The 14,092-nt window shown below is 48.3% G+C and overlaps 1 protein-coding gene and 1 long non-coding RNA gene across 9 annotated transcripts in view; one reads left to right on the plus strand and one right to left on the minus strand.

The window, feature by feature from the left end:
• LOC105687964 (titin) overlaps positions 1-14,092 on the minus strand; it is a 37,977-nt gene that overhangs the window by 2,545 nt on the left and 21,340 nt on the right. For 6 of the 8 annotated variants that reach the window (XM_012403942.3, XM_048659769.1, XM_048659771.1 and 3 more), the window contains 20 exons: positions 13,782-14,054; positions 13,323-13,698; positions 12,760-13,256; positions 12,300-12,684; positions 11,926-12,228; positions 11,670-11,833; positions 11,254-11,535; positions 10,977-11,157; positions 10,677-10,885; positions 10,304-10,591; positions 10,028-10,202; positions 7,429-7,745; positions 7,114-7,336; positions 6,346-6,543; positions 6,020-6,223; positions 5,785-5,948; positions 2,474-5,602; positions 1,759-1,870; positions 348-1,346; positions 78-263 (listed from right to left, as the gene is read on the minus strand). In XM_012403942.3, the coding sequence (XP_012259365.3) occupies positions 78-263; positions 348-1,346; positions 1,759-1,870; positions 2,474-5,602; positions 5,785-5,948; positions 6,020-6,223; positions 6,346-6,543; positions 7,114-7,336; positions 7,429-7,745; positions 10,028-10,202; positions 10,304-10,591; positions 10,677-10,885; positions 10,977-11,157; positions 11,254-11,535; positions 11,670-11,833; positions 11,926-12,228; positions 12,300-12,684; positions 12,760-13,256; positions 13,323-13,698; positions 13,782-14,054 (8,665 nt within the window). The remainder of the gene's footprint in view (positions 1-77; positions 264-347; positions 1,347-1,758; positions 1,871-2,473; positions 5,603-5,784; positions 5,949-6,019; positions 6,224-6,345; positions 6,544-7,113; positions 7,337-7,428; positions 7,746-10,027; positions 10,203-10,303; positions 10,592-10,676; positions 10,886-10,976; positions 11,158-11,253; positions 11,536-11,669; positions 11,834-11,925; positions 12,229-12,299; positions 12,685-12,759; positions 13,257-13,322; positions 13,699-13,781; positions 14,055-14,092) is intronic. The other 2 variants (XM_048659776.1, XM_048659772.1) reach the window with 2 other exon arrangements.
• On the plus strand, positions 12,261-12,727 carry LOC125502091. Its single transcript, XR_007279930.1, has 2 exons — positions 12,261-12,397; positions 12,476-12,727. It is a non-coding gene; the product is annotated as an uncharacterized LOC125502091 (long non-coding RNA).

Raw genomic sequence — 14,092 nt, forward strand, 5'->3', positions numbered from 1 at the left:
CAGCGGAACGAAGGGGGATGAATATTCACAGACAACTCGGTCGGCGGATTTACATGAAATTTTTTTTTGGGAGTTACCGTGTTCCGCGAGTCTAGATTCTTCTCTGTAGGCTTGGGGGTCGTCCGTAGTGTCCGCGGAGCGTTCGTCAGCCGCGTGTTTCAGAATCGGTTTCTTCTTCAAGTCGGTGGCGATATCTCGGACGAATTTTTCCGTCTTCGATTTAAAACTGGACGTCATGTCGCTCATGTGTTTCGAAGCCATAGCTAAAAAATTCGGTTCGTCAAATGATGAGTGTCGTTCGAAAGTTAAGTGAAAATAACCACCCCTTTAAAATTCAATTCTCTTACAATTTGCGGCTTGCTTAAAATCGTTCTTCGAAACGTAACCGAATTCCGGCGGCGATCCAGGCTTCAGGACTACGTCCCGATTTTGCGTGGAATCGTAGGAACGTTGTCTGGATATTTTTGTCTGCGAGTCGAATCTTTTTCTCATCTCCTCGACCCTCTGGAGTCTCTTATTCTCCGCCGTGACGTCGATCAGGTGTTGAGCGAACGACGTCTCTTGCGGCATCAATGGTGGCTGTGTATCGAATTCCATCGGAGTCGCTACTCTTTCCCTCTGGACCGGGACGCTCGAACATCGAACCGCCCGCGGCGGTTGTACTTTTCTGTAATGAAGATCTTCGGTGTCGCTGTCAGCCGGTGCCCATTTCGGTTTTATTCTTATATCGGCGTCGCTCTCGTAATCCGACTCCCTGAACTGTCCTTGAACGAATTTCGTCGGTGTCGGAACGCTGTTCTGACGTCCTTTGTGAGGATAACTATTTTTTTGCTGCGAAGAATTATCACCGAACTTTATCACCCTACTGGTCTGTTCGACTGTGACGATCCTACGTGTGCTCTCGGTGGATTCGTCCATTCGTACGGTTTTTTTCGTTTCCGTACCAACCGCGTTGTGATAAGGTGCTCCCGCACGTCCTTCGTAAAAGGTTTGATGCTGATGATGATGACCGTTGTTTCCGCTGGACGGTGCGTATCCAAGGACGGGTGGGGAACCGGGGAGCAGGACAGATTTTGGCTTCGACGGTGTGGCGATTACTAGCTCAAGTTTTTGCTGCGGCACGGGCGAAATCGGCGTCGGTTTTTGGATGATTTGCTGATTCTTCTCAATCTGTTTGGCAGCCTTGGTCACTTTTACGGTAACGGCCGATCTGTCGAGTGGTTTAAATTCGGGACGAGGTGGACCAGAGTAAGAGGGAGGGTTATCAAACACATGGGGAGGGGGTGGCGGGGGTGCTGAAGTGGCTGGTTGTTGTTGATGTTGTGGTTGTTGTTGTTGTGGTTTACCTACGTGAAATAAAACATGATCCGGTGTGAGAATGTCTGTGTGTTCTTTTTACTTTTTTTTTTTTTTTTCTTTTTGTATGGGAGATACACACAGTGAAGACGTATTACAAGCATCGAGACGATGACGATTAAGAAACATAACGCACATGAACATGTTCGATGATCGAGTGATTGTCAGGATTGTTATTTTGTGATAATGATGATTAATCGATATTATTTCAATGAGATTTGAGCTTCGCTTGATTTTCTTGATGCCAATTCGAATAATTTCTTTGAGACGCGCTTAATTGAACCACTGAAATTCTACCCTTGCGAACGCTTGATTTATATATTCTTCCATTTTCATTAGATTTTTTTTCTAATTCACTTTACGCGAATTTCGAAGGACTAGAAGACGTCGGTTCTCTCATACCTTGGATCACTTTCACGGGGATCGGTTCGGACGAGAAATGACCCTGATGATGCGTCTCTTGTTTGTGCTGGTACTGTTGTTGACCGGACTGATTGATGGTATAAACCGTTTCCTGTAAAACGATCAACGCTGTACTCACAAAAATAGAAAATCTCCATCGATCTAATCGTGCTCCATTCCATTCCACGCAAAATTAAAATTATCACAATTCAGAATCGCAACGAAGAACATCGCTTTAAAAAAAGCCAGAAAAAAGTCACAGAACTCAGTTCACAGATTCAAAGATTTTTGCCATAGTAATTTTTTATGAACGAATCAAGAGCCAGTCTGAAATGTGATTTGGCAATGCGTTCATTTTCCAGATGACTCTGGGTGAAGGATTTCAAAAAATCAATGCTATACATCGTTCTACGTCGAAAGCACATTCCTATGGAAAAAAACTATCGACCCAACAAAATCATATATCATGGCGACTAGTTGGATTTTTTTTAAAGGGGAGATTTCCGGGTGCTGGGAAATCTAGCAGGGTTTAAATTCGATGCACGTATAGTTACCATACACATGACACATATCGAGTTAGTTTACCTAATCTATTGATTCATGAACTAAAAAGGTTTTTTTTTAATGCAAGCAGGCGGACTCTGGGGTGTTGTTTTTTTTAAAAAAAAAAAAGAAACGAAATAACATCGATCGATCAACTGAACACGACTCGAACCTTGGCGGGATTAAACCGAGCGAAACCGGCGTCTTCAGTTCCGCCGTTACACGTTGTCGTCCTCTCAACGAAGGAAGAACGTTGCTGCTGGACCTGCGGCTGGACGTTTGAAAAATTGTTGACCTCCTTCTTCTGTTGCAAACTTGCGAATGCCTGGCTCTTTATAACGTGGGAGTGAGACTCGGAGTACGAGGTATGTGATTCGGAGTGAGACGAAGATCCTTCGTGCTTACTGAATGATTTGTGCGCAGTCGACGACGACTGCTGATGGAATGGCTCGTCCGTATCAGCCATGTATCCGCTTTCAGCTTTTTGAAAGGTCTTCACCTTGAATTTCGGCGATTCGGGTTTGATTTTCGTCGGCGATTTCGGCGCTAATATCGGTGGTGTCTTCGGGGACTTTGGTTGAACGTAAATCGGGGGTGAACTGGGCTGAATATCCGGCGCGGGTTGAACCCATGGGGTCGGTTGAACGTACTGCTGGTGTTTCATGTCCCTTTCGTGGCGGGTCATCGTTTTCTTGGACGATTTCTCCTGATAGTCGCGCACCAATGTCGGACGAGGTGGTCCGGTTAGATCGGAAGACGGTACTTCGAAACTGGAGGGAGGCAGGGGTTCCGGTTCCGTAGATTTCGGTCGAACGGGTTGTTTCGAGACCGGGGCTTTCACCCTCCTGTACCGAGGCGCGTCGTTGTCGCTCTCGTACGCGCGCCATTTGGACCGTGACGAGCTTTCGAGGTCCGATTCGTAATCGCTGCCGGCGAATTCGCCCTTGACGAATTTCGAGGGAGTCGGCGGCGGAGGGGGTTTCGCGAAGCCGGTACCGGGAGAATCCGCCTGATAAGGGAACGGGTCCAAGTCCGGAAAACGTTGGAAGGGCTGGGAACTCTTCGCCGGAAGTGGCGGCGGGGGTACGTAGGCGTCTTTCGGCGGTATAGGCGGTGCCGACGGTTCGGGAATTTTCGGGGCCGGCGGGAACATCCTGACTCCCCCGGGTGGAACTTTGGTCGGCGTGTGCTCCAAATTCATTTCCAACGTTCTTTCGATTCTCTCCACCTTATTTTCCCTCGTCACCGGACCCGGAACGAAACCGATCTCCGGCGGGGGTCCCGGCTCGAGAACGGGCTCCGTCGGATGGTACGATTGCACCACGGGTTTCGGGGCAAAGTTTTTCACCAACTGCGGAGCCTTCAGTTCTTCGGATTGCGCCAATCCCGGTGGCCAGGATTTATTTATCGCCGATGGTTTGACACCGTGTTCCTCGATTATGGTTTTTTCGATAGATTCGGTTTTACGGACGTCACATTCCGAGGAATATCTCTCCGTGACCGACGTCTCGTCCACCGGATGGACTTTGTGGTCAACTTTGATCGTCTCGGCGTTGTAAATTATTGGCTTCGGCGGCAGCGGTTCCGCGACGCTTTTGTAAAGACGTTCCTCCCTGGTGCTCCAGGATTTGTTTTCAACGGACGTGGATGATTCTATGTTGGTCGTGGTGATACCACCCTGCGGGCTCTCCTTCACTTCCCGACTCGTCTCGTGGGACGAAGATTTGTAATCCTGACCCGGTGCCCATTGCTTCTGGGAATACACGTGGTGTTGTTCCTGCTGCGGTGGCCAAGATTTTTTACTTGATTCCGCGTGCTTTCTCGCCCACGATTTTTCCATAGCGATACCGTCCGCGGAAGGTTTCGGCGACGAGGGGCGTTCCAATTGACCCGACGACGCGACCGAATGACATCTGTATTCGGAAAGATCGGTCGAAATGTGGGAGCGCGTCTCGAAATCCGAGGTGTACGACGTGTCGGTTGGTGCGAACGGAACGGGCGAGACTTCCGAACGCTCCGGAGTCTTGGCTTTTTTCGGGGTAGCTTGAGGTGCGATGGGGACTGAAACGGGCGATTCGACGACGACTTCTTTCTTGACGAGATAGTCCTCCGATTTACCCTGTTGCACGGATTTTTTTACACAAACTTCGTCGACGACTTCTTTTTTGCCGAGTTCGAACGGTGGTGGGATATAAGTGGACGGTGGTCGCGGTATTTTCGGGGTCTCGATTTTCGGCTCGAACTTCGGAACGGGGGATGGGAAAATCCTCACACCGCCGATCGGAGCTTCGATGGGTGACAAATTTTTGTGGGATTCCTCGAGCTGTCTCACTTTAACGGATATATCAGGGCGTTTTTTTTTAGCCGTCTCCACCTTCGGCATGTAACCGATTTCCGGCGGAGGTTCGGGGATCAAATTGAAGCCCGACATCATAGCTTCGGCGCTCTCCGATTGAGCCTGCAATTTCGAAATCGTGAGGGCTCCGTGAATCGGTGAACCGGACGCCGTAGTATCTTCGAGAACGGTCTGCTTTATTTCCAAAGGTGGAAGCTTGTAACCCTCGTAGGGAAATTCTATCAAACTGTTGTCGATACCGCGAGCCGCGGATCCCCGTTCCAGTTTGGTGAAAATTTCCTGAACTGCTTTCTTCGACGTTTGAAATTCCGACGTGTATTCCGGCTTCTTGATTTCCTCGAATTTCGTGGTACGCTCGTAGTTTTTGGTGAGTTTGTTCACCTTGACGTCGTACCCCGAAGTTCCTTCTTCCTGGGGAAGTTTGATCATCTCCTTGGGACCCCGGGGCAGAGTTTCCGTCTCCTTCGACTTCGACTCGAAGAAGCTCAGCGCGTCCTTTTTCGCGATCGTCGAAGTCTCCACATTCTCGTTCTCGATGATCTCTTGAAATTGTTCGCCGGGTCCGGAATTCTGTATCACCTCCTTCACCGTCGTCGCGGAGGACGAGGTGATCTCGGGCGTTTGTTGTTGAACGGTAGTTAATTTTCGTTCGGTGTCGAATATCGGTGGCGTTTTGTGCTCCAGTGTCATGTGAAACTTTTGTTCGGACTTCGTCTCGCTCTGGTGCGACTCGATCGTCGATGAAAACGTTTCGGAACGCGTGGTCCTCGACTCGGACGATGGTTGGGTAGTTTCGACCACTTGAGTCGTACGCACGGAAGATCCGCAACTAACGGGGAGGGACGGGGCCAAGCCGAGAAGTCCGGAGCTCGGCTGAATCGTGGTAGTGGAAACGTGTTGCGCCGTCAGGTTCGCCGAGGGCGTTTCGACGCCCACCTTCCCTGGCTAAATGAGCATAAATACTTTCAACGAGATACGACTACGCCGAATAACTGGGGACGGATGTTACTTCCTCGTACCCTTTTCGTAAAAAATTTTTCACTGTTCCGCGAAGTTCGGCTAAGATTCACGAAGTCACAGGTCGGTACTCGACTCGAGCGAGACGGATTTGAGGGTGGACCACTTACCTGGACGATGCCCTGTTCTTTGACGTTCTCGTAGACGACGGTTTTGTGGACCTCGACCATCGTGTCGGGCGTTGGTTCGAAAACGGCGAAATCCGCTATGCTCTGGGCTTCGCCGCCGGCATTCGTTGCGCGTACCATGTATTTTCCGGCGTCCTCTTTTGCGGCTGTGAAATAAAAAATCATTTTTCAAATCCATTTGACGAGCGGGGATCAATTTTAAAAAAAATTTTCTCACCCCTCTCGATAATCAGCGAGTAACAGTTTCCTTGATTCTTTAGTCGGATTCCTGGCGATTGTTCGCGCATCACCAGATCGTTTTTATACCAAGTTACCGTAGGTTCGGGGCTTCCGGTTATTTCTACCTCCATTATAACGCGGTCCCCCCGTTTCACAACCTGCGCCTGCAAACGTCTACCGAATACGGGTGGGAAGACGGTCTCTGTTCAGAATTAAATCGCAGATAAGAAGAGGCCGAGAAAAAAAAATTAATTCGATTCAATCTCATTATTTTTTCTTGATTCACAAATGCGATAGGGGATCGTTATAAATAGAAATGCCTACTTTTTACGACCAGGTCAGCCGTGCTGCTCGCCGTTCCCACGTCATTTGTCGCTGTGCAGGTGTATCTACCGGCGTCTTTGACGTTCACCGCTTTCAGTTCGACGCGGGCGTGATTGTGAGCGTAAGTGATCTGTACGCCGTCCCTAGCTTTCAATTCCTGACCGTTTTTCAACCAGGTAACATTCGGCGATGGAAAACCTGCGGGGATATCATCGAGTTTCGTATGAGAAATTAGAAAAAAAAATACGTGCGATCGTTCGGCCTGTGTATTTTGTACGGCAATTTCTTACAGCGAAAGCTCGGCCAAGCGACGAATTCGGAACGAGAAGAAGAAAAAATAATGTCGCAATTAGCCGGAGCTAGCTCAAGAGATTTTGGCAAGTAGACAAACGGGACAACCAGCGGTTCGCGTTACTATCAGAATTTTTTCAGTTCAAACGTCCGACTCGTTACGGTGATTCTTGAACGCCCGCATCGGTTGAAATCTGAAACTGTTGAAATCGAGAGTGCCAAAGTCTAGTGGCCGCACAAACGATCGCTACTGATTCAAAAATCTGATCCCGGGCTCGTGATTTCTGGATTCACTTTTAGAACGGATGCATAATTACGTTAATTCACCGCCTCCCGGTTTCGATCTATTTTCAACGTCGTTTCGCCGCTTCGTGAACATATTTTTTCAATCTCACGGGCCGATGAATCCCCAATATCTGACGCGCCGATGTTTTCCCGGAGGTAAATTAGTTCGACGATCCAATCAATCAAACTCACCGTCAAGTATACCCTCGAGTATTACGTCGGCACCCTGATCGACTATCATTCCCGTTACCGGGGAAATGAATCTCGGCGCGACGTTCTTACGCGTCGGTTTATGAACGATCACTTTGCTGTCCTTTTGAAGATCCTCGTCCTTCGATACGATCACAGTTTTTTCCTGCCGTATTTCGCCAGGCTTGTCCTGGAATATTCGTTCGTATTCCTCCACCTTGTGCGACTGTTCGCCGTGAAATCAATAACGATTATAGAAAAAGTCGATACGTGAGAGGGGAAAAGATGGTAAGAATTTATTCGAATAATAAAATTCACCTGCACCACCGGGGGTCCACCGTTTTCGGAATGGGAGTGTTCGCTGGACTGTTTCGTCGTTTTAACGCAGACGCTCGTCGGTTGTTGCCCGAGAGCCGTCGAAGAGGAAGTCGTCGATGAAGAGAACTCCTTGAGGCTCGACGTGTGCGACGACTGAGTGACGGTGGAAGACATCTTCGTAAGGATACTCTGCGAGCCACCCTCCTTCGACATTTCGGTGGTGAAATGTTTCTCGCTGCTACTGGCCGACTGCATTTCATCGACTGGTGTACGGATGACCGTTGTCAATTCGAGATCCACACCGATCGCCCCACCGCCTGTTGACGATGATTAATCGGCACATCAATAGATTATTGGCAATAACCTTTGGCCGAAATCATTGCGAATGGCTGAATGGAAACGCCGATATAGGGATGAGTAACCCCTTTGGTATCGATTTGTTCGTCTAATTTTTTATTTTACGACATGATTCATCGTTCTCGCGTTGAAATCTCCTGACAACGCGGCAGTGTCGCAACGTGGGAAACTACGAGTTCGGACACACTGTGGAACATGTTCCGCGATTACGCTCTTCGACCTCGGAAAATTTTCAAGCGGTACCAAAAGGTCAGCAGATTGAAATACCGATCGTAAGATTGAACATCCCTCGATGGAAAATGGAATATTCGCGGCCAGGTATTTGGCGCAATTGATCAGCCTCTGACAGTTTGATTTAACGGCTGCAGCTGCTGAAGGTAAATTTTATCAACGTTCGAAGAGTTATTTTGATCGCGACCAATTGCATATTATTTTGCATTCACGAATCGAACCCTTGAACAATTTTTCTCCTGATATTAACGGGGTAGGGCCAGGCGATCGTAATTGATTTTTTACTTCGCACAGTGATCGGGGTGAGCTTGAAAAAAATGTTAAGGCTTAAAAAAAAAAAAGATTTCGGGCTTCGCTAGACGGAACGTGATCCGATGTATCTCTCTTAATAGTTTCATCCCACGTGTAACGTAATTTGGCACGATCTAACGATAAATCCGATCGTCGGAATGTGTATAGGTAGAGGTGAGTGAGAATAATTTTATTGTTATAAAATTATATCGTACAGAGATCGATCGGCAGTCGTTGATTTTGCAACGAATTAGGGGTTGGTGGTTCGTACGCGTACGTGTATTCGGCTATTTCCGTTAAGCTGATGTTAAAAGTTCAAATGCACAAAGATCGCGTTAAAATTAGCATCAGCTTGCATTTATTCGGAGCACCGCATCCATCGTCGTCTATATTCGCCGGAAGGGAAATAACGATTAGTAGGTACGCTCTATAATATCGTTGACGTACGTAACACTTCGGGATGCGATTTGTTCGGAATTAAAAAAAATCATTCTCATCCCACGGAACGCGTTAGCTCAATTCACACGCAAATCCCTGAGAAAGCTTCTCGCGTCACGCAGAATCAATTGGGTCAAACTGTCTCCGATATTTTTTTTACCGCTGGCTTATTTACCCTTTTCGCAAGTCGAATGAGTCGAACGAGATCCCCAAGGACGATACGGGACCCTTCCGTTGTTACCGATATAAAATTCTCGGATCCTCCTCTCACCTCACCTCCTCTCGTCGATCGGCAAACCGCCGAATTCACAGCGTTGTTTCGGACTTGAGTTCCGAGTTAGTGCAAACCCGCGACTGCCGAGATCTGCCGTGGGGTAGGTATTTGTGCCGACAAAAATAACGCATTTCTGTGTGCGTAGCTAACGCTGTAACACCGCCAGCCTTTTACACTCGGAAAGTTCGTCATACGTGAAACACGTATGTGCACGCGTGGGTACACTTCATCTGTGACTTCGATTTCGGTATCGCCGCAGTTTTTCGGACTCCACGTAAATGCTTTTCATCCTCGGGAACGAACGGTGCGATTTTTCTAAAGACGCACCGTTCGAATATATTATCGAAAACGTACTTCGCTCGACGCGCCGGTGAGCGCGATTTTTTTTCTTCACAGAGAAATGGGAAGCCAAGATTTTCTATCTCCGAATGCTCGGAGAGAAAATTCAGCGAAACTTTGAGTGACGGACAGACGCATCTGCGAACAGACGTGACCTATTTCCGTTTTACGACGGACACCTGTGCCCCGCGACGGGAGGTGCCAAGGCGTAAAGGAGCTCCCGGTATCATTTCCCTGCTAACTTTCTCTTCGTCCAAAAATCGTATGGAAATTTTAATCCGTTCTTCACGGGGGGGGTGAATTTTTTCACCGGTTGGGGTTGTGCCGCGACCCGATCAGGGGGGTGGGTTTAAGATTAGACGTGACTCAACCAGCGAGTCTTAGAATCGTATGAGCGGTGAAAATGATTTTTGTAAATGAAGTTGCAGTCACCGATTCGTTACGGCGTCGGTTAAAAATAGACATTTTGAAAGAGTCTCGACTTACAACGGCCCCCGCGGGATATAAAATTCGCCGGCGCAAACCGACGCGATGAATAATCAACAGCGCGCGTTATTTTATTTTTTCTTTGCAAGTATTTTTCCTCCTTCGCAATGTGCGAGTTCGCGAAATTCCGGAGAAAGAAATTTTTTTTTTTTCATCACAAGAATGAAGAGTTTACGGACTTACCGACTTCGAGCGATGCTGTGCAAGTCGCTTTCCCCGCGATATTCTCAGCCACGCACGACACAGTTCCGTTTTGATCCTCCTGAGCTTCCGGTACCGTCAACACTTGCCGATCTCCGCTCACGGATACCAAAAAACCTTTACCGCAAACCGGTTGCCCGTTGAAAAGCCACTGGATCTGTGCCCAAAAAAAAAAAAAAAAAGAAACAAAATTATTTTATAGTTTTCAATCTCTCGCGATTTTTTATTCCCTACGTCTTTGATTCTAATTCTGCTTACCTTGGGAGTCGGTTTCCCAGTGACGATACACTCGAATTTCGTGGTATTCCCAACGGGTACGCTTGTGTTGGAAAATATTTCCTTGAAAGCGGGAGCTACGAGTTTCTCTTCCATTTGTACAAGCTCCTCGCTTTTTTGCAACAAATCACCGAGCGATTTGACGATCAGATGTGCGAAAGCCTTCGCCTCCCCCAACGGATTGGTTGCCTTCGCTATGTAATTTCCCTTGTCCTCTGGAAGGGTGGGCGAAATTTCGAGGACGCGAGAACCGTACTCTCCCTCTGTTATCTGCAAAAAAAATGGACGATTAATTAATTTTTAATTCGCTAGATTTCAAAAAGCCCACGTCCAGTCTTTTAAAGTCATCAGTTACCTGCACTCTTTCGTTCGGTTTTATTTCGTTGTTATTCAGGTACCACTTCAGCTCAGGTTCTGGACTTCCTTTGACCGCGCATTCGAACGTCGTCTTCTCTCCTTCCGCGACGAGGACGTCGGTGAGAAGCTTGGTAAATCTGGGTGGTGAGCCAGCTTCGACGACTTCTACTTGCGTCTTCGGGTCGACGTCCGCCTCGGGAGTGACAGCTGTTTCGGTAAAAACACGTAAGAGTTAAATTCGTAAAAAAAAAGAAATCCAACCAGATCGAACAACGTGTATAACGTTGAATCTACTCACGGACGACGGATAAAACACACTCGCTGGACGCTTCGCCACCGGAATTGATAGCGACCACCTTGTAATTTCCCGCATCGTCGAAGAAGGCTTCATGAATAATCAATGAGCAACGATCGCCTTGGAAGAGAAGCTGGAAGTCCGCCGATTCTTTCACTGGTTCTCCATCGTGGTACCAGATCACCTAGAATCACCGCAAACCATGGGTCGTTCGTTGGAATATTTTTCATTTCATCTGTTCTTTCGCATGATTTTTTTTTTTTTTTTTTGCCTCACTCACCTCAGGTTCTGGTTGTCCGACGATGATGCAATCCAACCGCACGGATTGGCCCTCGCTGACCTCGATGTCGCCCAGAGGCAGTTGGATCCGCGGTTTGATCGGTTCCACGTCGTAATTGGTTTCCGAATCGCTAGTCTCATTCGGTATTCTTCCTTTCACGGAGACGTTCGAAGAGCTGGTAGCCTCGCCGGCGATATTCCTGGCCGAAACGGCGTACGTTCCCGCGTCCTTCGGGAAAGCCTCCGAAATGATCAACGTCGATTTACCGCCCTCGGTTTCGATCTGGAAAAAACCAAGAGCCGGTTTCATCGGTTGATCTGTTTTTAATTCGACTCTTAGTCGGGTTTCGGCTCGGCTGAATTCAATTCCGCCAGACATTCCCACGGGAACGGGATGAGAAAAACGGCGCGGACTACCTTCAAGTCCGGAGTTTCCTTGACGAACTTCCCGTCGTGGGTCCAGCTCACGTTCGGGGGCGGTATCCCCCTTACTTCACATTCCAATTTTACTTTCTGACCGGTTCTCGCCATCACGTTCGACAGCGGTGTCACGAAAGACGGAACTTCCGTGGGTGAGGAAACTGCGAGGGAAAAAGCACAGGAATATATCGAATGAAAATCGGAAATTCGAAGAGCGACGTTGATCCAAAGAATAATTCAACCGGTGGCTCACTTTTGACACACAGAGAAGCCGAGGTCGACGCTTGGCCGACTTGGTTCGTAGCTTTGCAAGTATACGTTGCTTGGTCTTCAACGAATACCTCTTCGAATTTGAGGACCGCCTCGCCGTTGTTGTAAGTTATCACGTAGTCGGGGGAATTGTCGATGTTCGACTCATTTTTGAACCACTGAACCGTCGGCAGCGGATTCCCTTCCACGGTGCATTCCAAGCTGTGGGACGTCCCCTCCGTCGCGAAGCTCGGTAAAAGCTTGCGAGTGAATTCGGGGGCACTGAGCTGTTCTTCCGGCGAGGTTTCTGGAACAGGTGAACGGTGATCGTTGATATTTTACAAAAAATATTTAGTCAGATATTCGGATCCAACTGACCTTTCACGGTCAAGGTGGCGACGGTCTCCGCCGAGCCAACCGAATTGAATGCCTTGCACACGAACTGTGCCGAATCCTCGGCGAAAGTTTCTTCGATGGTGAGTGTGCAAATTCCCTGATCGTAGGTCGTCTGGTAATCGGGGTTGTTTAGGATTGATATGCTGTCTTTGTACCAGATAACTTCGGGGACGGGAAATCCGATCAGTCGACATTCGAAGGTCAGTCTCTCGCCTTCCTGGATCGTTGCGTTGTTCAAAGGAACTATGAACTGTGGTGGGATCGGTTCCGGAACGTCTTCTTCGACCTTCGGTACCTTTGCTGGACTAGTTTCTCTTTGCGGGGTTGCGGCCCGAGGGGGCAAAGGTATGGCTTGCTGAAGTTCGGTCTGAAAAAATCCGAACGAAAAAATGAATCCTCATTCGCATAGATATTAAAAAAAAAAAATCAGCGGAATCTCCACCTTCTGCAAAATGTGAATCTCCTTCGTTATCAAAGTATCGTGGGACGTGGTGGTCTCCTCGATTATCTGGGTACCGATTTCATCGGTCGAATCTTTGGAATCCTTCGTTTCCGGGGGGGCATCCGTTTGGGTTGAGACGGGCGTTTGGGCTTTTTGCCTCTCGATTTGCGCCTGTTTGGCTCGTTCTAGTTCAACTTCGGCCAGTCTTCTGGCTTCCCCGGCGGCTTTTTCAACGGTTCGAGCCGCCATCACCTCCGCGACGTGTCTGGCATTTTCCGCCTCCGCAGCGGCGGCTTGCGCCGCTAGCGTTTCCGCCCTAGCGGCGTTCAATTTCGCGTCAGCCTCCTCTTGTTCTTTTTTCAATTTATCCCTGAGATCTTCGGCGTTTTTCAAGTTCTGGACAAGAGTCTGTAGCTCCGACGTAACGATACTGAAAGAGTCCAGCATCTCGCGATTTTCAACTATGACCTTGCTGAACTGGGGAAGTCTTTCGGTACCTGTTTCAAAAAATATATTTCTCTCGTTAATCTCGCTGTGTCGCATCTTCGCGGTGCGATACTTACCGAAAACTTCGATGGACAGTTCGCGTATTTTTTCTATCCGCTTCTCTTGCTTCTCTTCGCCAGGTTTGAGATACGTGTCGACGTCGCGCAAGAGATCGACGGCATCTTCGGGGACTTTTACGGAAGTCGCTTTCCTGGCAATTGTTACCAATAATTTGCTACCGTCCCTGAACCACTCTTCGGCTTCCTCCAGAAGCTTGAAGTACTCCACGCTGAGATCGGCGCATCTCCTCGTTTCCGATGCTTTGTTCCTCAATTCAATCCACTTCTCCTTCAGATCCGACAACTCTTTGCGGACCTCCGGAGCCAGCGTGTAAGTTTCGGTAATCGTTTCCGTCGTGGTTCGTATAAACGTCTCGATTCGTTCCTCTAATATCTGTTGAGCAGAGTAAATTGCCTCGCTGAAATGAGAACGAAGAAAAAAAAAAAAAAAAGGCAGACAGATCGAGTCATCCTCACCGTTATCGTCTTCTCGAACTGCACGAATGAGTCAGAGGTGGATTTCGCCGCCGGTAAATTTTCCCCATATTTTCCCTTGACGGCGCTCAGCTGCCTGCTCAGTTCGTCGATATTTCCGTTGATCTTCGCGAGATCGGCGTCGAATTGCGCAAGTTGCAACTGTTCGTCGAGCTGTGATTTTCTTGCGGACCATGATTTTTCCCACGACGATTTTTCCGATTCCAGAAAGTGCTTCAATTTTGCGACGTCCTGTTCTCCCGCGTCCTTTGGCTCCTGTTGAAAAAAATTCATGATATCGTAGGTGAAATTTT

Source organism: Athalia rosae, chromosome 8, assembly GCF_917208135.1.
Source record: "Athalia rosae chromosome 8, iyAthRosa1.1, whole genome shotgun sequence".
NCBI lineage: Eukaryota > Metazoa > Arthropoda > Insecta > Hymenoptera > Athaliidae > Athalia > Athalia rosae.